This window comes from Nycticebus coucang, chromosome 12, assembly GCF_027406575.1.
Source record: "Nycticebus coucang isolate mNycCou1 chromosome 12, mNycCou1.pri, whole genome shotgun sequence".
Lineage (NCBI taxonomy): Eukaryota > Metazoa > Chordata > Mammalia > Primates > Lorisidae > Nycticebus > Nycticebus coucang.
Window position 1 is genome coordinate 79,984,770 of NC_069791.1, and position 23,968 is coordinate 80,008,737.

Genomic DNA, 23,968 nt, shown 5'->3' on the forward strand with positions numbered 1-23,968 from the left:
ACTTAGAAAAGAGGACCCAATTTTGGAAATAAGAAAACCAAGATGGAGAGTTTATACTACATAATTTCAGACTTACTACAAAGCTAAAGTAATCAAGACAATATGGCATTGGCATATGGATAGATAAATATATCGATGAAACAGAATATAAAGAGTCCAGAAACAGGCCTACCCTTGTATGATGAATTGATTATCTACAAAGGTCTAAAAGTAATTCACTGGGAAAAGGAAGGTGTGAAAGTTGTCAGAATCAAAATGGAATCACTAATGTTAAGAAAATCCTGACAAATAGAGCTAGGGCAGGGCAGGAAGAGAGAGATCTCATGCCTGTATACCTGATAATAAAAAAGACTACAAAAACTATAACCTTGCACAAAGGCATACACAGCCTTATACAAAAATATTTCTGCAAGGACATCTGCCCAATACCTGCCTGTCCAACCTCGGACTGCTGTCACCCTTGTGTTGATCTTTGTAGCCAAGGATAATTATTTGAAATAACTATTGAATTGATTTATTGAATTATTTGAAAACAATTATGTAGTCCTCCTAACTTTTTCCTTTAAAGTTGGGTACAGGGCACCAGGCTTGGTGGCTTTTTCCTGTAATCCTACAACTCTAGGAGGCTGAGGCAGGTGGATTGCTTGAGCTCAGGAGTTCAAGACCAGCCTGAGCAAGAGCAAGACCCCATCTCTACTAAAAATAGGAAAAAAGCTAGCCAGGTGCAGTGGCGCACAGTGGTATTCCCAGCTACTTGGGAGGCAAAGGAAGGAGGCTTGCCCAAGCCCAAGAGTTTGAGGTTGCTGTGAGCTATGATGCCACAGCACTCTACTTTGAGACAAAGTAACATTTCTCTCAAAAAATAAATAAATAAATAAAGTTGGGTGCAGTGGATTTAAAGAAATTTAACAACCTATAATCCCAGCTACTTGGGAGGCTGAAGCAGGAGAATCTCTGGAGCCCAGGAATTTGAATCATAGTAAGACTCTGCCTCTTTAAAAAACCACACATGCACACACACACCTGTCTTTTTTTTTTTTTTTTTTTTTGCAGTTTTTGGCTGGGGCTGGGTTTGAACCCACCACCTCCAGCATATGGGGCCAGTGCCCTACTCCTTTGAGCCACAGGTGCTGCCCACCTCTGTCTTTCTTTATCTCCTTGAATCTGCGCATAATTTACTAAGGCATGTGTATTCCCATTACAATGTTCTCTTCCCAATTGAATATTATTTTGTTTTAGAGAAAGGCCTCTGTTAATTAAGTTAGCATATATGGTGTTAGAAACAGGAGGTGGAAAAGATCACTAATGAAAGGAATCAATGATTCCTCTTGGGCTGGTAGACTTTTGTCTTTCCTAGGAAGTCCTTTGTAGCATAAAGATAAGCTTCTTTCTGGATTGAGTACTCTTGGTTTCTACAGAATTTACATTCTGTCTGTAAGGCACATCTTCTCTAGTTTGCACACCAATATTTCATTTGATCTGCACACTTAGGTTAAAATTTTTGTGAACACTTTTATCTTGGTTTCTTTTCATTTGGTTTGACTCTTTTCCTGTGTTTGCTTCTGAAAATCTTCTGAGACCATAAATAAACTTCTGGATGGTTACAGCACAGGACAGCTAATTAAAAGCCACTAGGGCAGTTGCCAACATTTAAAACACCAGTATAAACTCCTGACAAGATTTATAGGATTTTCTTTGCTTCTGCAAGATAATAAGAAACGGAATGGGAATCTCAAATATTAAGGCATATCAGGTTTTGTGGGACTACAGTCAGCAACATATTGTGGGGCCACTTTTCTGGACACTTTTAAACTAAAAGACAAACTACTTCAAGGAAAATTCAGAGCTCAAAACATCAATATTTAGAAACAAGCAACTATAGAGTTAATGAGCAGATTCTTCTAAGTTCTTAATTTCTTTTTTTTTCCTCTGCCTACTTTGAATCTGCTGACTTTTTCTACTACTGGTGTTAATATAAAACTCATTGCTTATGGCAGTATAGCAAAAAAAAAAAAAAAAAATTTAAAGAGAAAGAAAGAAATCTTAAAGGGCTTTTAAATTAATGGCTTTACAAATTACAAGAGCTCCATGGTAACCAACAATCAAGGATCTTTTAGAAATACAAATTTAGATTTGTCTGACTAGCTACCAATCATATATGGTGATGGAATACTTAATTGAAAAATTAATGATCTAAAAGAAAAAGGAGTACATAAATATTTATAACAGGTTCTCCTATCAAACAGGTCAAAATCTTTAGCTAAGAGCAATAAAATACAAGGTATCTCTGTTTAGCACAAAAATTTTGCTTTTTTTGCCACACAGAGGTCAAAAAGAAAAAGCCAGGAAAAAAAGTAAGAAAAGTAACTTCTAAAATTCTTCTCCACCCACATTTACTAATTAAACAAACCAGACAGGCAAACAAAAGATAGATTTGTTACCAATTCAAGGCTACCTAGAGATTTTGGGGTTTTTTGTTTGTTTGTTTGTTTGTTTTTTGTTTTTTAGAGACAGTCGCACTTTATCACCCTTGGTAGAGTGCTGTAGCATCACAGCTCACAGCAACCTCCAACTCCTGGGCTTAGGAGATTCTCTTGCCTCAGCCTCCCAAGTAGCTGGGACTACAGGCACCCATCACAACGCCTGGCTATTTTTTTGTTGCAGTTTGGCCCAGGCTAGGTTCAAACCCTCCACCCTCAGTATATGGGACTGGTGCCCTACCCATTGAGCCACAGATGCCGCCCAAGATTTGGTTTTCTTATACAATTCGGGCAGTACCACCTTAAAGGTAAACATTGAAATTTAACCCTAAACTCATCTGAAAGTAAAAAAGTGGGGGGTGGGGGTGGGGGGAGCAGTGTTAAAGAGTTTTTTAAAAATCAAACTGCTCTAGAAACTACTTTACCTAAAACTTTGAACCACAGCCCTCCAATAGATTGCCAATCAGGACAAAGTTTAGCCTTAGGAACAAGCGCAGATTTTGTCAAACATATAATTTGGATCCATGTGCCTTTTATAAAATGATGGGTTTGTATCACTATCTCATGACTACAATTCTAAAATAAATGCCATAAGAACTTTACGTATGTGTACATATAATGTATTTATGCATATGTTCATATACATGTTTCATCTACATGATAAAATCTGACACAGTCAGGAAGAAATCCCTTAAAGAAATAAGCACTCATAAAAAATATATAGTAGTTAACTCAAATGTTAATTCAAATAATTTAAGGAAATCTTTAATAAATAGGCTGGCTTTTAAATTATTGGTAAAATTAAAATTAAAATATCTTCAAATTTGTCAGTATACATTTTTGCCTAGATTTGCTGCTCAGTTTTATACACATGTATTTTTTGTTTGTTTGTTTTTCATTTTTTTCTTTTTTTTTTTTTTTTTTTTTGAGACAGTCTCACTCTGTCACCCTGGATAGAGTACCCTGGCGTCACAGCTCACAGCAACCTCAAACTCTTGGACTCAAGCAATTCTCTTACCTCAGCCTCCCAAGTAGCTGGGACTACAAGCGTCTATCACAATGCCCAGCTATTTTTAGAGATGGGGGGTCTCACTCTTGCTCAAGCTGGTTTTGAACTCCTGAGCTCAAGCAATCTACCCCTTGGCCTCCCAGAGCACTAGGATTACAGGAGTGAGCTACCATGCCTGGTGGCTCAGTTTTATATTTGCCTGGGGTAGATATTTTAAGTTATCTGAGTTTGGCACAAAGGTTATACAACTACAAACCCAGTCTAAAACAGAATGATCATTCTTTGCATAATTTTGTGATAAGATTGAATTTGTTCATACTGAATAATATGAATTTAATATTTTTGGTTCAGTGAAAACAGCTGTATCTTCTGAGTTATCAGCAAAATAATCCATGTACAGAGGATGCCAAAAAAATGTATACACATTTTAAGAAAAGAAAAAACTGTATTAAAATTGTAATATTCAAAATATACCAATAAGATGAATAAGAAGACACAGAGCACCTCTTTTTTTTTTTGAGACAGAGTTTCAAGCTGTTACCCTCAGTAGAGTGCCGTGGCATCACAGCTCACAGCAACCTCAAACTCTTGGGCTTACATGAGTGTCTTGCCTCAGCCTCCCAAGTAGCTGGGACTACAGGTGCCCGCCACAACGCCTGGCTATTTTTTGGTTGTAGTTGTCAATTGTTGTTTGGTGGGCCCAGGCTGGATTCGAACCTACCAGCTCCGGTGTATGTGGCTGGCGCCCTAGCCACCTGAGCACCTCTTGTAGCTGCAGAAGTCAAACATGACTTGACTACTACAAACTTAATATAGTTTTTTCCTTTCTTAAAAGGTATATACATTTTTTGGCACCTTCTGTATTTAAAGGTTCTTAAATACAGGTACTCCTTCAGTTACAAACATTCAGCTTACACACAACTTGCACTTATGAATGGAGGCTATTACAGTTAAATCCCCAAGTTATAAACATCTTATTGACATATGACTCTCACTTACAAATGGAAGCTATTGATACAAGTTTTCCCCATTTAGGGCTGGACAGGGATCCTCATTTCCTAGGCCTGGGCAATATCACATAAGTTTCCTAAGCCTGGGCAATTTCTTTTTTTTTTTTTTTTTTTTTTTCTTTTTTTGTAGAGACAGAGTTTCACTTTATTGCCCTCAGTAGAGTGCCGTGGCGTCACACAGCTCACAGCAACCTCCAACTCCTGGGCTTAGGCAATTCTCCTGCCTCAGCCTCCCGAGTAGCTGGGACTACAGGTGCCCGCCACAATGCCCGGCTATTTTTTTGTTGCAGTTTGGCCGGGGCTGGGTTTGAACCCGCCACCCTCGGTATATGGAGCCGGCACCCTGCTCACTGAGCCACAGGTGCCGCCCAGCCTGGGCAATTTCTTAGAAACCTCTGGGCCTCGAAACCTCTGGGCCTCTTCTGAAGTGGACTCCCTGACCTTTTTTTTGCCTGCAGCTGGAGGGACTGCATTCATTTGTTAATATACTCATCAACGTGGAAAAGGTGTCTTCCTCCTGGCCAAGTGTACTTCTCAAGACCTTATACCCCTAGACAAAATACCCACATGGAGACTTCCCACTTGGATCTTTCCCTCTACCAAGAAGCCCTGGTACCTCTTTTTTTTTTTTTGAAACTGAGTCTCGGGCGGCGCCTGTGGCTCAGTGAGTAGGGCGTAGGCCCCATATACCGAGGGTGGTGGGTTCAAACCCAGCCCCAGCCAAACTGCAACAAAAAAATAGCCAGGTGCTGTGGCGGGCGGCTGTAGTCCCAGCTGCTGGGGAGGCTGAGGCAAGAGAATCGTGTAAGCCCAAGAGTTAGAGGTTGCTGTGAGCCATGTGATGCCACGGCACTCTACCGAGGGCGGTACAGTGAGACTCTGTCTCTACAAAAAAAAAAAAAGAAACCGAGTCTCACTTTTTTTGCAACAAAGTCGCCCTGGGTAGAGTGCGATGGCGTCACAGCTCACAGCAACCTCAAACTCTTGGGCTTAAGCGATTCTCTTGCCTCAGCCTTCTGAGTAGCTGGGACTATGGGCGCCCACCATAACGCCTGGCTATTTTTTGGTTGCAGTTGTCATTGTCGTTTAGCAGGCCCAGGCTACATTCAAACCCACCAGCTTTGGTGTATGTGGCCAGCGCCCTATTCACTGAGCTACAGGTGCCGAGCCAGCCCTGGTGTTTTTTATTCCTTCTGTATCTCTTTCTATCTAATGAATCCTATCTTACCACTGATGTGGTCCATAGGTTCATCCTTCGGATCCCCGAGACCAAGGACCTACTGCAGAAAGAAATTCTGGTGGATGTTATTGATGTAAACATCCTAAAAATTATTTTAAAATCTCATATATTATTAGTCATAATTTTGACTGTTATGTTAAATATTTTCTAAAGTTATACTTGTATGGATATGTTATTAATGTGACTATTCTAAAGATTATGTAAGATTTTTAAAAGTCTGATGGTCCTCGTGATACTGCTGGTCATGATTCTGGTTGTTATCTTAAAATGCCGCATATAATAAAGATAACTAAATTTCCTTGTATTGAGAACTTTTATCAGATCTTAACCACAGCCATTCTAAGTTTTTTCATCCACAATTATTGTTCTGATTCTTCTCTAAAAACATTTCCAATTAGCCATAGTCTAAAATTTCTTTTCAAGGAAAAAACTCTTGAATATAATACTTCTGATAACGTTAAGATCAATAATGGACGAAATAAAAATTTCTAGAACGCTAATAAACTGATAGGTTCACAGAACTGCTAATCAAGAACAAGCAAAACAAAAACTTAATTACAGCCTGGTGCTATGGCTCACACCTATAATTATAGCACTCTGGGAGGCCGAGGCTGGTGGATTACTTGAGCTCATGGGTTTGAGACCAGCTTGAGCAAAAGCAAGACCCCGTCTCTACTAAAAAATAGAAAAACTGAGGCAAGAGGATCACTTGATCCCAAGACTTGAAGGTTGCTATGAGCTATGATGCCATGGTACTCTACCCAGGGCAATAGCTTAAGACTCTGTCTCCAAAAAAAAAAAAGAAACTTAATTATAAGAAATTAGGTAATTGATGAAGATTACACTTTTACTTTTATTTAAATCATGTTGGTTCATTACTTAAATGTAAGTAATCCAAGCTAAGCTAAGTAATCTAAGCTAAGCTCTCCTAAGCTATCTAGAGTTTATATCAATTTGGTAAAGTATACTTTTGTGAATTAAGTTGAAGACATTTGCTTTTTCTCTGTACTTGATTTTTCTAAAATTCAGAAATAATTTGTGAGCCCTCCCTTTTTGAATCTACATAAATTTGATAAAAATCTGGTCTTTAACTATAAGCAGGATACAATTGGAAACATTGGTTATATTACCTAGGCTTTGACCAAAATGTCTCAGGCATGACTCAAGAGTTCCCAGCCTTCAGGTAAGTAAGTAAAAATTGGTACCATGTGGCAGGCCCAAGAACCTTAAGACTATAAGTGAAAATCTAAAGTCGGCATTGGCTTCCTAGCCTCAAATGGTTTTTAAATCAGAGATTCCTACGTGATCATTGTAGAGAGAAAAGGTTATGCTTCTTAAAAAATAAGAAAAAAAAACTATAATACACCTATTACTAGATTGTAACCCTGCGCACTGTCAAGTTCTTCTTATCTAACTACACTCTGGACTAGATCCTGTATTCTCCTACTTTCCTCCAAAATTTGGTACTAATTATAAACTCCTAATAAAATAATGCTGGCCCAGCACTTTAAGAACATAATAACATACTCCAGGTAGACCTGGCCCGAGAGTCACTCCCTTCCAACCTCCCTTTCTGTTCAAATGTGGCTAAAACTGTTTTGACACTGACTCTTTCTTGATAATCACTACCTCCAAATGGGATAAGATCAGCAACCAGGAAAAGTCTACCCCAGCATCAAGGGACTTCAAAACCTACTACAGGATGGTTGATCAGTGATGCTTTTAGAGGAAGACTTTGATTAAAAGAGAGAAATTGCGTAAGGGGGGACAGAATTACTGACTAGAAATGGGAACAACAAGTAAATTCATTGGGGTGAGGAAAATAGTTTATATGTTAATTGGGGTTGGTGGTATAGGTTCTATACCCATCAAAATTTGCTAAATTAAGGCCTATAATCCTAGAGGTTTAGGAGGCCAAGGCGGGCACATCACTTGAACTCAGGAGTTCAAGAACAGCCTGAGCAAGAGTGAGACCCTATCTCTACTAAAAATACAAAAACTAGCTGGGCATACTGGCTCACGCCAAAAAATTTCAAAAAATTGCTAAATTCATTTTAAAAATCCATTCAAAAACCTATACATTTCATGAAATTATACCTTTAAATGGTAAATTTACTGGTTACCTAGAATAGCCATATAAAAGTCACATGTCATAGAAATAACATATGAATAAAAACAAATAAATACCTTTGTCCACCTGCAAAGCTTCACCCCAGAGTGGCTTCCAATCAACTGATAACCTGAATGGAAAAACAAGGACACGAAATTTAGCTGACCCAGAGCTTTATATCAAAAGATGACATTAAATTTTAGCAAAATCATTTCTCTTTGTGTAAATTATGGCAGTCAACATAAAATTGAACTGACCTAAAGCCTTATATCAAGGCTTTTACTAAAATGTAGCAAATTCATTTTTCCTTTACTTAAACTATGGCAAATCAACAACCCGGTAACAGATAGCACTAAAAATTTAAATTCCACAGGATGAGAAACAATTTTAAATGTATATGCATCTAATAACAGACTCAAAATATATATAAAGAAACAGTAAGCTAATCCAAAATCATACAGGGAGATTTTTAACTTCTTAGTATCAGATCGCCTAGGCCAGAAATCAGTAAAGCTCTAAAAAAATCTGAGCAACAGAATTAATAAACATGCTCAGGGCCGGGCACAGTGGCTCACGCCTGTAATCCCAGCACTTGGGAGGCCGAGGCAGGTGGATTGCCTGAGCTCAAAGGTTCAAGACCAGCCTGAGCCAGAACGAGACTCCATCTCTAAAAACAGCCGGGCATTGTAGCAGATGCTTGTAGTCCCAGCTACTTGGGAGGCTGAGGCAAGAGAATCGCTTGAGCCCAAGAGCTGGAGGTTGCTATGAGCTAAAACGCCACACAGTCTACCAAGGGTGATAATGTGAGACTCTGTCTCAAAAAAATAATAAAATAAAATAAGTAAACATGCCCAAGAACGATTAGAAGAGTGCTACATGAACAACTTACAGACATTCATTTCAAGGACCTGTGGAACATTCATAGAAGTAAAACATATGCAGGACTGTAAAGCAAGAGTAACAATATATTTTAAAGAAACTATCATCACTGGCTCGGTGCCTGAAGCTCAGCAGCTAGAGCATCAGCCACATATACCAAGGCTGGCAGGTTTGAACCCAGCCCAGGCCTGCCAAACAACAATGACAACTACAACCAAAACATAGCCGGGCATTATGGCTGGCGCCTGTAGTCCCAGATACTTGGGAGGCTGAGGCAAGAGAATCGCTTAAGCCCAAGAGTTTGAGGTTGCTGTGAGCTGTGACGCCATGGCACTCTACCGAGGGCGACCAGAATGAAACTCTGTCTCAAAAAAAAAGAGAGAAAGAGAAAGAAATTATCATCAGTAATCTTTGTAAAAAAAAAAAAAAAAGAAGAAGAAGATCAGATGGGCACAAAATTATAACCAAGAACATATTAACCCAAAAAGGAAAAAAATCTATTCTATGAACTACAACCTAGTGTGAATTTCTTAGTACCATTCCATAATCTATCATTTAAAAATTTTGAGTCACATAAAACATAAAAAGCATGAAAAAAAACACGGCAAAGTAATCACATTTCCTTTTTTAAAAAAATTAGTAAATAAGTAGAACATTCTGATTTCGGAAAGCATTCAATAAAGTTTTACATGAGGCTTCAAGTAATAAGCCACAATTATCATGAGTCTCTTACACAAAAACTGCCTTGCAGACAAATGAAGTGAATGGAAAAATACAGTCTGGATGATGGCATAAGTGGATCAGAGGCTGGTTAAACATCTATATTCACAGTGTGATGATTATTGGAACAAAGTCAATTTGAATTACAAGTCTCTAGTGGCAACATTTACAGGGCTTTATCTTTTATCCTCTTCCACATTTATGTAAGCATCTTGCATATAAATAAACAAAGCACTGCTTATCTACTTGAAGATGGAGCCAAATCCAACTAACTAATCTATGATACAGAATAAAGATTTAAAAGATTCCAGAGAAAATTCTAGTTCTTCTCTTAGATTCCCATATTCATACATTATATTAACTCTTCATATCTTTTTCTCCTGAGACACATAGAATTCTGTAAAATTTGGCGTTTAGGTATGGGAAAAACTACACGGAACAAAGAGACCTAAGACTAACCACATTGCAAAGATCAGAATCGCAGAATTCTGATCAGACAAAAATCAGATTGCAGAATTCTGCTCCTAGTCAACATGGAGTAATAGAGAAGATTTAATAACCTATTTGAAATGCAAAAACAATGGACAAAATTTGTATATGAACAACATTTTTCAGGACACAAAACATCTGATAACGAAGGGCAAGGGTTCTAGAGTGATGGGAAACAAACAAGGTGAGCCCTACCATTGCCCCAGCCTAGTGTCTGGAAAGTTTCCAGGCCATATAGCAAAGAGAGGAAGCCCAAACAAGATCCAGTGGCTTCCCTGGGTTGAGGAAATGCATCTGAGTCTGGGGAGACAAAGGTGGCGAGAGTTTGACAGGATTGAACACCGAGAGGTGAAACCTACACAGAGACTCAAGATGCTTCAGAAAACGCTTATCAAGTATTTGCCTGAGTACTGATCAGTGTACACATAAGAGAAAAACTACCCAGCAAGGAAAAAGATCCAATGTGCCCGGTGCTCGCAGCAGGCTGGGATTGTACCTACTCCTACAAGTCAGACTAGAAACCTCAAGATGCACAAGGAATGAGGTAAAGGACACACAAGTGTTTTGCCTCAATACTAAGGAATAATTAGCTCTCTACTGAGCTGGCTCCAGTCAAATTTAACAAGTCATAAAATGACTCAAAGCTCAAATTATTTCCATATAACTTACTTTTGTTTCCCAAAATGCTCAAAAATGTTCGTAAGTGTTTACACAAAGATATCCAGCACCTAATAAGGTAAAATTAGATCTGGCATTCAATCAAAGATGAGCGGACATGTAAACAGGTAGGAACCAGGCACGATGGCTCATGCCTGTATTACTCTGGGAGGCTGAGGCAGGTGGACTTCTTGAGCTCACAAGTTCAAGACCAGTCTGAGCAAGAGCAAGACCCCATCTCTGCAAAATAGCCAGGCATTGTGGCAGGCGCCTGTAGTCCCAATTACTTGGGAAGCTGAAGCAAGGGAATCACTTGAGCCCAGGAGTTTGGGGTTGCTGTGAGCTATGACACTACATCACTCTACCCAGGGTGACAAAGTAAAACTCTGTCTTAAAAAAAAACAGGTAGGAAAACATGACCAATGAAGAAAATAATCCATCAAACATCAATCAAAACTGACCCAGAAACAACACAAACATTAGCACACAAGGACATTAAAATAGGTATAACTGTATTTCATAGAGTCAAAAAGCTAAAAGATGTTGGGGGATATAAAAAGACCCAAACTGAATTTGTAGAGATGAAAGCTAAAATGTCTGAGTTGAAAAATACAGTGGATAGGATTAACAAAAGACTAGATAGTTGGACTGCCTGAGTTCAGGAGTTCGAGACCAGCCCGAGCAAGTGCAAGACCCCGTCTCTAAAAATAGCTGGGCATTGTGGCAGGTGCCTATAGTCCCAGCTACTTAGGAGGCGGACGCAAAAAAATCACTTGAGCCCAAGAGTTTGAGGTTGCTGTGAGCTATGATGCCATGGCACTCTGCCAAGGGCAGCAAAGGAAGACTGTCTGAAAAAAAAAAAGGAAAAGAAGGACTAGGCATTAAAGAATAAGACTACTGAACTTACAGACATAGTGATACAAACCATTCAAAATGAAAAGGACAGAAGGAAGAATTTTTTTAAATGAATAGTGCAGCCAGGCACAGTGGCTCATGCATGTCATTATAGTAGTTTGAGAGGTTAAGGTAAGAAAATCACTTGAGGCCAGCCTGGGCAAGAGCAAGATGCCATTTCTAAAAATAAAAAATAAAAAATTAGCCAAGCATGGTGGTGTACACCTGTGGCTCCAGCTACTAGTGAGCTGAAACAGGAGGATCACTCAAGCCCAGGAGGTTTCCAGTAAGCTATGATGATACCACTGCACTCCATCCCAGGAGACAGAATGAGACTTTGTCTCAGAAAAAAAAGTGTATCAGTGAGCTGTGGGTCAAATTGAAGCAGCCTATTAACACAGGAATTACATTCCCTATCCTAACACAGGGACAGAAAAGTATTTGAAGAAATAATGACCAAATTTCATTGAAATTTGATGAAAACTATAAATCCACAGAACCAAGAAGCTTGAAGAAATACAAGTGAAAAAAGAAAATGAAAAAAATGACATAAGTTGGAGGAAGGGGAGCAGAGAGAGGGAAAAGAGAGAGGAAGGTGGGAGGGTCACAGTGGATAACACGCTTCCTGAGGGCAGGACACAATTATAAGAGGGACTTTACCTAACAAATGCAAGCAGCGTAACCTGGTTCTCTGTACCCTCGATGAGTCCCCAACAATTTAAAAATAAAAAACAAAAAAACTACATGGAGACACATTATAATTAAACTGCTCAAAATTAATAATAAGGAGAAAATCTTAAAAGTAATGGGGAGGGAGATTATATTTAAAGGAACGGACAAAAGGATGATGGACTGCCAAGCTCTCATCAGAAGCCACATGAGCAAGAAGACAGCGGAGCATACTATTAAAGGGCTGAAAGAAAAAATGAAAGCTGTCAACGTACAATTCTATGTCTATTCTGTGTCTACTATTCTAGTAGAACACATCCTTCAAAAATGAAGGCAAAAAAAAGCCTTTTTCATATATACAAAAGCTTAAAAAACTCATCACCAACAAACCTGTACTACAAGCAAGGTTAAAAAGAAGTCTATGAGGCAGAGGCGAAAGATACCGCATGGACCACAGGTCTACAGGAAGGAGGGGAGAGCACAGGGAGTGGTAGCTAGAGTAAGTGTGTCCGATTCTAACTATGTAAATCATTAATAGATAACTGTCTACACAAAAATAGTAATCAGGTACAGGGCTATAACATACATGAAAGTAACATGCGTGATAATAATTCACAAAGGTTACCAAAGGAAAAATGGACTTTGGTCCTAGACTATCGTAGGTTCTACATATGTGAAGTGGTAGAATACCACCCAGAGATATACTACAAGATGATAAAAGTACATGTAAAACCTCAAGCAACTACTAAATAACAAAAGGATTACAGCTAATAAGCCAAAAAAGATATCAAATAGAATCATAAAAACTTAATATAAAAGAAGCCAGACAACAGGAAACATGAAATCAAAAAACATGCTCAGCGCCCATAGCACAGTGGTGACGGCATCAGCCACATGCACCAAGGCAGGTGGGTTTGAACCTGGCCCCGGGCCAGCTAAAATCAACAAAAAATAGCTGGGTGTTGTGGCGGGCGCCTGTAGACCCAGCTACTTGGGAGGCTGAGGCAAGAGAACCGCCTAAGCCCAGGAGTTGGAGGTTGCTGTGAGCTGTGACGCCACATCACTCTACCAAGCACAACTCTGTCTCAAAAAAAAAAAATAGTAAGAAATCAAAAAACAGATAAGTAGAAAACAAATAGCAAGATGATAAATTTACATCTATCTTAAAATCACTTCAATATAGTCTACTATAATTGATCACCTTAATTATAGTTACTCTAATTAAAGGAGTGACCATAGAAAACCAGAGGGGGAATCTTCAGGCAGTTATATCTGCCATTGTAACACAACTGCTGAGCTAATTAGAGAAGCAACTCATCACCTTTTTTCTCTTGGCATCCCTATTTTATGCTTTGTCTCTTAGGTATAAAGTGGAATGCCTAAGAGGACAGTAACATAACAGTGTCAAGGATTTTCACCTTGCTTAGTTAGGGCTTCTCGGAGAGCAGGAGTTATCATAGCTCTTCTTTCACCATCTTCATTCTTCTCTGTGTTCCTGAACAAACTAGTTTTCTCTTCCTGCTGCTCCTTTTCTTTCTGCATTAAAATAAAAAGAATGAAATCCAGAACTGGCAATGTGCAGTGAAAATAACAACACAGCAATCGTGAACACCTGGCATCAACAGAAAGGCCCACTGGGGCTCAGCACCTGTAGCACAGTGGTTACAGCACCAGCCACATACACCAAACATGGGGTTCAAAACAGTTAAACAACAATGACAACTGCAACAAGAAAACAAACGGCCGTTCAACTGCCCTTTGACCCATGAATGGATTAACAAATTGCAGTATATGTACACCATGGAATACTATACAGCATTAAAAAAGATGGAGACTTCACATCTTTTATGTTTACCTGGATGGAGCTGGAACATATTGTTCTTAGTAAAGTATCTCAAGAATGGAAAAAAAAAGTATTCAATGTACTCAATACCACTATGAAATCAATATATAGCCATCTACACACTCATACAAATAGCAAAACATAACTATAGTCCAGAAAGTAGAAGGGAAGAGGAGAGAGAGGGGAGGGGAGGGAGGGGAGGGGAAGAGAGAGGGTATTTGGGGGGACCTCACCTAATGTGCATGATGCAATGGTACATTTCAAAACTATAAAGACTATAATTGTGATGGATGTATTACTTAGTTCAATGTAAGCATTTCACATTGTATATCGAAGCAGTACCCTGAACCCCATAAATGCATCAATGTACAAAGTTACGATTTAATAAAAAGTAATTTAAAAAAAAAAAGGAAAAAAAATAGCCAGGCATTGTGGCGGGCGCCTGTAGTCCCCGCTACTTGGGAGGCTGAGGCAAGAAAATCACTTAAGTCCAAGAATGTGAGGTTGCTGTGAGCTGTGACATCACAGCACTCTACCAAGAGCGACATAATAAAACTCTGTCTCAAAAAAAAAAAAAAAAGGAAAATAGCCGGGCGTTGTGGCGGGCTCCTGTAGTCCCAGCTACTCAGGAGGCTGAGGCAAGAGAATGGCTTAAGCCCAGGAGTTGGAGGTTGCTGTGAGCTGTGAGGCCACGGCACTCTACCGAGGGCCATAAAGTGAGACTCTGTCTCTACAAAAAAAAAAGTCCCCTGAGAACCCAAAGTGGGAAGACAGCCCATATCCTGTCTTCTCCAAACGATCATAGCTCCAGTTAGGCAATGATCTAAAGACACACCAGGATTTATTTTCTTTTAAAGTAATTTTAGCAAGTTAATTATTTTCTCTGAATTTCAATTTCCTCACCTGAAAAAGGAGAAAAATAGAAGAAAAATATTATCTATGGAATATGTTACAGATAAGTAAAATAAAAACACCCAGTGCAATTCCTGCTACATAACAGGTATCCGATAAATAATAGTTACTGCTGCTATTACACCTTCAAACCCCCAAAACGATGAAAAGAGTGCTCTGACTTCCCTGAGAGCGTCAGTTCCAAGACCCAGTTATTCCACCGCCACCAACAGTCACCTCAATGGCCCCTTTTAGAAGACCCTGTGGTGAAAATTTCTCTTTAGTGACAGAAAAAAAGATATACTTTATAAATCTGGAGGACAATATATAAAACTTACTGTCTTTCTTGTTCACTTTGGCCACCAGAAAATCCAGCAGCACACCTTTGATCACTGTCACAAGCATTATGCTTGTCTTATGGTCACAGCAATAGCCTTCACATTACAAGGCTTCATTCTTTCCACTTATTTCTTCCTTTTTTTAAATCTTTTTTTTTTTTTTGAAACAAGAGTCTCACTCTATCACCCTGAGTAGAGTGCTGTGGCATCACAGCTCACAGCAACCTCACATTCTTGGGCTCAAGTGATTCTCTTGCCGCAGCCTCCCAAGTAGCTGGGACTACAGGTGCCCGCCACAACGCCTGGCTAGTTTTTGTAAAGACAGGGTCTCACTCTTACTCAGACTGGTCTTGAGCTCAAGCAATCCACCCACATCAGCCTCCCAGAGTGCTAGGATTACAGGTGTGAGCCACCTCGCTGGCCTTTAAATCTTACATATTTTGTATGCTATCTCCACATAGCATACAAAAAATTACCCAAGCATATGGGTATGCTATCTCCACATAGCATACAAAAAATTACTGTTACCCAAGCTAGAGTGCAATGGTGTCACCCTAGCTCACAGCAACCTCAAACTCCTGAGCTCAAGCAATCCTCCTGCCTCAGCCTCCCAAGTAGCTGGGACTACAGGCACCTACCAGGTTACCAGCTAATTTTTTGGAAGATGGCAGAGATTATGATTTACAGAGACAATACACAAAGTCTCTGTTACCCACAAAGAAGCAACATTCATCAAATCCTGTTAAGAGCTGTAGAAATTCAAAATAACTCACCTTAGCAGTGGCCCTACCACTAAACCCCACACTACCCTCAGCGCCTGTCCATTTTAAAGGTCCAGGCACCTAACCCCTCATCCATCAGTGAGTGGACTCCCTGCAATATCCTTTCTACATAAAAATAAAAATACCTCATAGATGATACCCTGAGATCCGCTTCAAACTAACACAGAAGGGACATATAAAGGGTCATTACGGTGGGTGGCCCGTGGGTGGCTAATGGGTAAAGCTGAGCAATAAGGACTCACTGTATCACTTATCTATTTTTGCAAGAATTCAAAGGCCTCCATACATAAAATGCAAAACAAGATTAAAAATTGAAACGCACACAGAAAGTGAACCAATAAAATCTGGGATTAATTTCTCTACTTCCTTTTTTGCTTCAGGGGCATATTCTGAAAAAGCACTTTATAGAGTCAAATGTGCCAAATGAGAAAAGCAAACCTAATTAAGTCCTATCTGTCCTAAAAGTCAGCATTCCAAATTACTAAGTATAATCAAAACACAAAGCTAATGAACAATTTTGCTTCTGTTAATAGAGTTCTTAACTACACATTTCTGGATGGAACTGAAAAAAAATTATAAACAACAATCACTTATCCTTTTCTATTATAAAAGTAATCAGTTTAATGCTAGGCATTTAATACCAAAAGAAGTTCTAATTATTATTTTGTTAAAATATTTTAAATTAGAAAAAGTAATGCTTTGACCTGTTTGGTTTTTTTGTTTTGAGACAGAGTCTCAAGCTATTGCCCTGGGTAGAGTGCCAGGGCGTCATAGCTCACAGCAACCTCCAACTCTTGGGCTCAAGCGATTCTCTTGCCTCAGTTTTTCTATTTTTAACAGAGACGGGGTCTTGTTTTTGCTCAGGCCAGTCTCGAACTCATGAACTCAAGCAATCCACCCGCCTTGGCCTCCCAGAGTGCTAAAATTATAGGCATGAGCCACCGTGCCTGGCCTTTTTAAAAAAAATCTAAAAGCAGAATTGGGAGTTTGAAAAGGAAGTCTTATGGTAGAGCAAAATAAACTAACCTTGACCTTGAGAATATTTAAATGTCTCTGAAGTAATTCCATCAAGTTTCTGTGATTCCACTACTAATCATGTACAAACTAGTATAAGGTTGCAGTACTTGTCTCCAAAGCCTGTCACCACAAAACATCACCAGCTTATCTGCTTGTCTATAACTGGACCCAGCCACTGGCCTTTGACCACTATGCCCAGGGCTCTACAGATGCCCTTCTGTGGGCCTTTTTCTTTTTTTTTTTTTTCTTTTTTTGAGACAGAGTCTCACTGTTACCCAAGCTAGAGTGCAATGGTGTCAGCCTAGCTCACAGCAACCTCAAACTCCTAAGCTCAAGCAATCCTCCTGCCTCAGCCTCCCAAGTAGCTGGGACTACAGGCACCTACCAGGTTACCAGCTAATTTTTCTATTTTTAGTAGAGACGGGGTCTCCCTCATGTTCTGGCTGGTCTTGAACTCCTGCCTTGGCCTGTCAGAGTGCTAGATCTCTTGTGGTTTTAAACAAAAACTTCTGACCTCTATAAAACAAATGTACTCCAAAGCTATGAACTCCAACACTGAGCGGTGTTCCGTGGGCTTTTAGGAACAGGGCCACGCAGCAGGAGGTAAGCAGCAAGTCATCAAGCCAAGCTTCATCTGTCTTTACAACCACTCCCCGTCACTTGCATCACCCCCTGAGCTCTGCCTCCTGTCAGGTCAGCAGAAGCATTAGAGTCTCGTAGGAGTGCAAACCATGCTGTAAGCACGGGAGGGATCTAAGCTGTGCACCCCTTATGAGAATCTATTTCGGGCAGATCTGAGGCTAATGTGACTAGCCCAGGCTAGATCTTGAGGCTAACTTGACTAATCCCAAAACTATCCTCCCCACCCATGATCCATGGAAAAATTCTCTCCCATGAAACCAGTCCCTGGCACCAAAAACATTAGGGAGTGCTGTTCTTATGGATGGCCATGGAACACTGCCCATGCCCCATCACTAGAGAAATTACCTATTTTAAAATGCGAGGGCTGGGCTGCGTGCTGTGGTTCACGCCTGTAGTCCCAGCTACTCGGGAGGGTGAGGAAAGAGGATCACTTGAGCCAAGAGTTTGCAGTGTAGCCAAGAGTTCGCAGTGTTGCCGTGGTACTCTACTAAGTGCGACAAAGTGAGACTCTGTCTCAAAAAAATAAAAATAAATAAAAATAAAATAAAATGCGAGTGCTACTACTCTGGATTCAATCAGAAGGGCTATAATTAAAGGTCTTGAGAACTCAGGACAAACATTTATTCCTTCCCTCTACGGCAGTTTACTCCTATCTTCCAAATGCAGGAGTAACTTCGTTTCTGAAAAGAAATGCAAAGTTTAATGTACCATTCAAATTCTAATTCTAATCTCCTAGGTACAGACCTTGTTCACTCTTTACCCAGAATGTAACAATATGACAACCACATAAGACCCACATATTTTTATGTGTTTATTTATAGTTCTTACATGACCTAAGCAGAAAAAAATGTAGATCCCATAATCAGTCAACCTTGATGCCTCCTTCCCCTGTCATCCCATTTAACAATAAGTGACAAAGTTCTAGGGTTTAAATTCTAAAGACAACAATCCTCTCTATCCACAAAGCCCCTGTTTTTGTCCACTCTCTCGGCTTCTCCTAAGGGACCAAACTAAATGGTTTCCCTGTCTCCAGGTGCGACTTTCACCCCTTCCCATCTCCCACATCCCACATCCACCACATTTGCCTTGAAAAGAAAACTTGCGTCATTTCCCAGCTGCCATTTCCCAATATGCAAAAAGGAAAGCCAATTATAAGCTAACTTGCTACGCCCTTATGAGAATGACAATGAATTAGTGAAATGTTCTTTATAAACTGACAGGACTATATGAATCTTACATAATAACAAGAGTAAAACAGTGGTACTAATTTTCTTTTCTTTTTTTTTTTTTTTTTTAGATACCATACAATACTACCTAATTCATTTTCACATCATCCCCAAAGTCATAGTACCATCCCAATTTTGCCTAGGATAAAAACAAGCAAAAAAAGTAATCAGCTAAAGATTTTAAAGTAAAAGGCCATGTAGTTAGATAATGTCAGAGGCTGGGCAAAAATGAACTTTTCCTTGTCAAAGCAGACTTTATTTTTTTTAATTGAGACAGACTCTCACTTTGTCACCCTTGGTAGAGTGCTATGGTATCACAGCTCACAGCAACCTCAAACACTTGGGCTCAAGCAATTCTCTTGCCTCAGCCTCCCTAGTAGCTGGGACTATAGGTGCCCACCACAACACTCAACTATTTTTGTTTGTTTGTTTAGCAGGCCCAGGCTGGGTTCGAATCCCTAAGCCCCAGAGCATGTTAACAGCACCCTAACCACTGAGCTACACTGGGCCCAGCCCAGACATTTCTTCTGGGAAAGAGTCTTTCTGATTATTTTACTGATCCTTGTTCATGATCAGGTCATTCTCTTCCTTATCAATTCATAGAGAAAACTTTGGATACAGAATCCCCAGGTTGTCTAAAAGTCATTTTTCTATACAATGACCCTGCCTGGGCCAGAAGCCAGGCCAGCACAGGGTGGGCATTCAGTAAATGTGAATAAATGAATAAATGCCTTAAAACTATCAGACAGCTATTTCTACTCCCAGAAAATTAGACCCTACTTCTTCCAGCCACTAATTCTAGACTTGGCATCTTTCAATATTAAAAACTCTTCTCCAGAAATAAAAATAAAACTCTTCTCCAGGCTTAGCTACAGCTCAATGATTAGGGAGCTGGCCACATGCACCAGGACTGGTGGGTTTAAACCCAGCCAGGGCCTGCTAAACAACGACAACAGCAACAAAAAAAATAGCTGGGCATTTTGGCGGGCACCCATAGCCCCAGCTACTTGGGAGGCTGAGGCAAGAGAATCACTTAAGCCCAAGAGTTTGAGGTTGCTGTGAGCTGTGATGCCACAGCACTCTACCGAGGGTGACAGAGTAAGATTCTGTGTCAAAAAAAAAAAAAGAAAAGAAAAAAGAAAGAAAGAAAAGAAAAAACTCTTTATATATAACGAAACATGAAGAGGAGGGGTTTTTAATATTAAACTTAATAAAATTAGTTATTGACATTTAACAACTCCTTCTACTTCAACTTAAACACATGGTCAGGTTCCTATTTCTGTACTCCTATATCACCCACTTGTCATAGCTCAGTTTTAAAATGACCAATTTTCATCATGACTCAAAGCCTTTCATAACGTACTAGATTTTAAGAACGCCTTTTGAACTTGTGGAAAAGCAGTCTGGCCAAGCGTGTCAAGGGCTTTACTCTGACACAGTTATTCTGTTTTGGATAATTTAACTTAAGGAAATTATTTCAGACCTCACTATTAGGTACTCTTGGTTGAGTCAAGATGGTTTAAAGACAGAGCATTGACACTGAATGGATGTCGCCCTCTTGTTTCTATGTAAATTAAACACTCAAAGCCTTCAAAATAATCATGAAACTAGCTTCATGTTACTCTGCTGCAATACCAAGACACAATTAGAGTTGGACATACGGAGATCCTTTTGTAATTGAAATAGCTGGTAAATTGTCCCACCATGACTTTTTTTTTTTTTACAGTTTTTGGCCGGGGCTGTGTTTGAACCTCTGGTGTATGGGGCCAGCGTCCTACTCCTTTGAGCCACAGGTGCCGCCCCGAAATAGGTGGTAAATTGAAATATTTCTCTGGTGAATAATTACCAAGTGTTTTTGCCATTTATTTTCAAAACTAATGGTACTGATTAATGTTTGTCTGCTTAGCCAGAAAATGCTGTGGGGGTATTTAGCAAAATGTATTTAGTACAGAAAAAAAAAGTATCAATAGGCTTTACGTTTACAAATCACAACAAACCTCATAAGAGAAACAGAAAACAATCTAAGAATCAAGGCTCTTCCTGACTCTTGGCTCTCTAAACTCAACAGCTTTACTTCTGGGAACAATTCCCCCCCTGGGAGGCAGTAAAGGGGAGTGACACAAAGAGAGAGAGTTACTTTCCAGCCATTTATGGACAAATTGCTTAACCTCTCCAAGCCTTTTTGCCTACCTGGAAAATGGCACAATGGATATGATAATAGTCCAGATACCTCAGCATCATTGTGAGGACTGAATGAGATAACCCAATGTGTACTTCGACTTCCCTTAATACTCTAAATCAGAGGTAGGCAACCTGTGGCCTTGGGGCCACATGTGGTTTTCTGGATTCCTAAGTGTGGCCTTTTGACTCAATCCAAACTTCACAGAACAAATCCCTTTGTTAAAAGGATTGGTTAAAAGGATTTGTTCTGACCTAACAACTGCAATCAGCATAACATAATTCTTTATACCCTCAATGAATCCCAAACAATAAAAAAAAATATAGAAGAAGAAGAAGAAAAAAGGATTTGTTCTATAAAATTTGGATTCAGTCCAGGGGCTGCACTTGGGGAACTCATAGGTTTGAGAGTCTAAACCCATACTGGAACTGCTGCCTCTCCCACCTCATTCTCCTATTCAAATCCTATTGCTTCCCACTGCATTTAGAATAAAGCTCAGACCTCCACCGCAGGATGTGAAAAGGCCTCTAGGACACAGCCCTCGCCTTCTTTCTCTGTGCCACCCCTCCAAACATTCCCCACCCTCACTCAACTCTAGTTCTTGGAAATCACTCCCAAGTGTCAAATCCTCTTTAGTCCTAGAATTAATGTCTCAAGCATTGTTGTAAAGGGAGGAAAGAGGGAGGATCCCAGGGTAGTATTCTAGTCAGACCAACGCTATCGCATTCGAAGACATCTTCTTATATAATAATTAATAGTTATCGACCACAAACTATGTAGATGAATTAGCTCTTTTAGTCTTCATAACAACTTTATGAGGCAGATACTGTTATCTTCCATGTTTCTTTTCTTTTTCTTTCTTTTTTTTTTTTTTTGAGACAGAGTCTCACTCTGTAGCCCTGGGGTTGAATGCCAGGGCATCACTGTAGCTCACAGCAACCTCAAACTCTTGGGTTCAAGTGATCCTCCTGCCTCAGCCTCCTAAGTAGCTGGGACTACACGTGCCCACCACAATGCCTGTCTAGTTTTTCTATTTTTACTAGAGAAGGGGTCTGGCTCTTGCTTAGGCTGGTCTTGAACCCCTAAGCTTCAGCAATCCACACGCCTCGGCCTCCCAGAGTGTTAGAATTATAGGCATGAGCCACTGTGCCTACCCCCATGTTTCACTTTTACAATGCAAAAGCTAAAGCACAGAGTGAAATAACTTGCCCTCAGACAATAAACTCAGACAGCATGACTCCATGAAAGTTAGTGAGTATTATTCAAAAAAAGGCCTTGCGATGAGAGTACTTTGGCCCAACTCTAGAGCAAAGACTCTTAAGAACTAGACGTACTACTTCCCTCTATAGTAACAACTAAAGAAATTTAATGTGATGGGTAATGATGATCAGGCAGAAAGTAGTCTGGGAGTATGTGTTAATCCGCTCCAAAGAAGATGCCAACATATATGAGAAAAGGCAAAGCAAAGCAGTAAAAACCCCTGTCACCAAGTTTAGTATAGTATATCCATGATAAAATAAAAACAAAAGACATAACTGAAAACTCTCCTGGGACCTAACAATAATGAAAAATAAAAACTGGTGGCTTATTTTCATCTCATACTAAAGTTGGAAAAAATATATTTATTTTTCCGGCAGATATGATGGTTTTATGAGGAATTTTTATGCGAAAGCTGAAATATCATAAACCCGCTGCTTAAAGCTCATAAAATCCAAAATTATTGAATTTCAAGAAAATAATTACATCCATGCCCAAAATTTTCCTTAGTGTTTTCTCCAGTGCCCTCTAATGGCCATAAGATGAAAAGGCAAAGAAAAAAATGAGCCCACAATTATCCCAAACTCTTTAGCCACTGAAAAACAAACTTTTAAATAAAGCCTAAGTTGGTAGAAAATCCAGAAATCTATCTAAATCACCACATGCACCATTTTAAGACAGTTTCACTAATGAAAATTCCTTAGATTTTTAATTGAGAACCATAAAATTATACATTCACATTGACCCACTCTATCAATCTGAAGAAAGCATAATCTAAGAAAATATTCATACATTTTTAAAAAGCAAAAAAGCTCTCAGTGCTAATTATAACAGCAATAAAATTGAAAATAGAGCAAACAGCCAACTCAAAGAAAATGGATAAGCAAATTAAAAATCCCTCATTTCAACATCTGCCAGGCTTTTAGAAAGCATTTTCACACACAACTCTGTAAGGAAGGTAGAAGTGGCAGTCCACATTTCTCAGAAAAGGGGGTTAAAGCTAGGGAAGGTTAAGCCATACCCTTAGATAACTAAATTACAAAGTGGCTAGGCCAGGCCTTTAATCCATAATCCACATACTAATTCTTAATAGCTCTTCTTCTAAGCCTTCTAAATACAAAACTACTAAAAATGATAAAAAGATAACATAAACACACAGAAGTATAGGTTGAATATAACTCTTTTTCAAAAAGCTTGGGACCAGAAGTGATTAGGATAGCAGATTTTTTCAAATTTTGAAATGTTTCCATCATACTTAACCACTTGAGCATCCCTTATCTGAAAATCTGAAATCTGAAATGTTCAAAGGAGCATTTCCTTTGAATGTCATATCCACATTTACATTTTGAGTATTGGGAATTTTGGATTAGGGATATTCGACCTGTATTAGGAAGTAGGTTACAAAATGCTACCAAGATAATAAATAGCCGGGCGTTGTGGCAGGCACCTGTAGTCCCAGCTACTTGGGAGGCTGAGGCAAGAGAACCAGTTAAGCCCAAGAGTTTGAGGTTGCTGTAAGCTGTGATGCCACAGCACTCTACCAAGAGCAACACAGTAAGACTCTGTCTCAAAAATAATAATAATAATAATAATTAATAAATAAATAAAAGATAGGAGCTAGAGAAACAAAACTCTT

General features: G+C 39.4%; 1 protein-coding gene across 4 annotated transcripts in view; it reads right to left on the reverse strand.

The window, feature by feature from the left end:
* LOC128561396 (S-adenosyl-L-methionine-dependent tRNA 4-demethylwyosine synthase TYW1) overlaps nucleotides 1-23,968 on the reverse strand; it is a 197,139-nt gene that overhangs the window by 136,795 nt on the left and 36,376 nt on the right. For 3 of the 4 annotated variants that reach the window (XM_053555541.1, XM_053555539.1, XM_053555542.1), the window contains exons 8-9: nucleotides 13,576-13,693; nucleotides 7,927-7,979 (exon numbers count right to left, since the gene is read on the reverse strand). In XM_053555541.1, the coding sequence (XP_053411516.1) occupies nucleotides 7,927-7,979; nucleotides 13,576-13,693 (171 nt within the window). Of the gene's footprint in view, nucleotides 1-7,926; nucleotides 7,980-13,575; nucleotides 13,694-14,012; nucleotides 14,140-23,968 lie in introns of those variants that run through there. The other variant, XM_053555543.1, reaches the window with a different exon arrangement.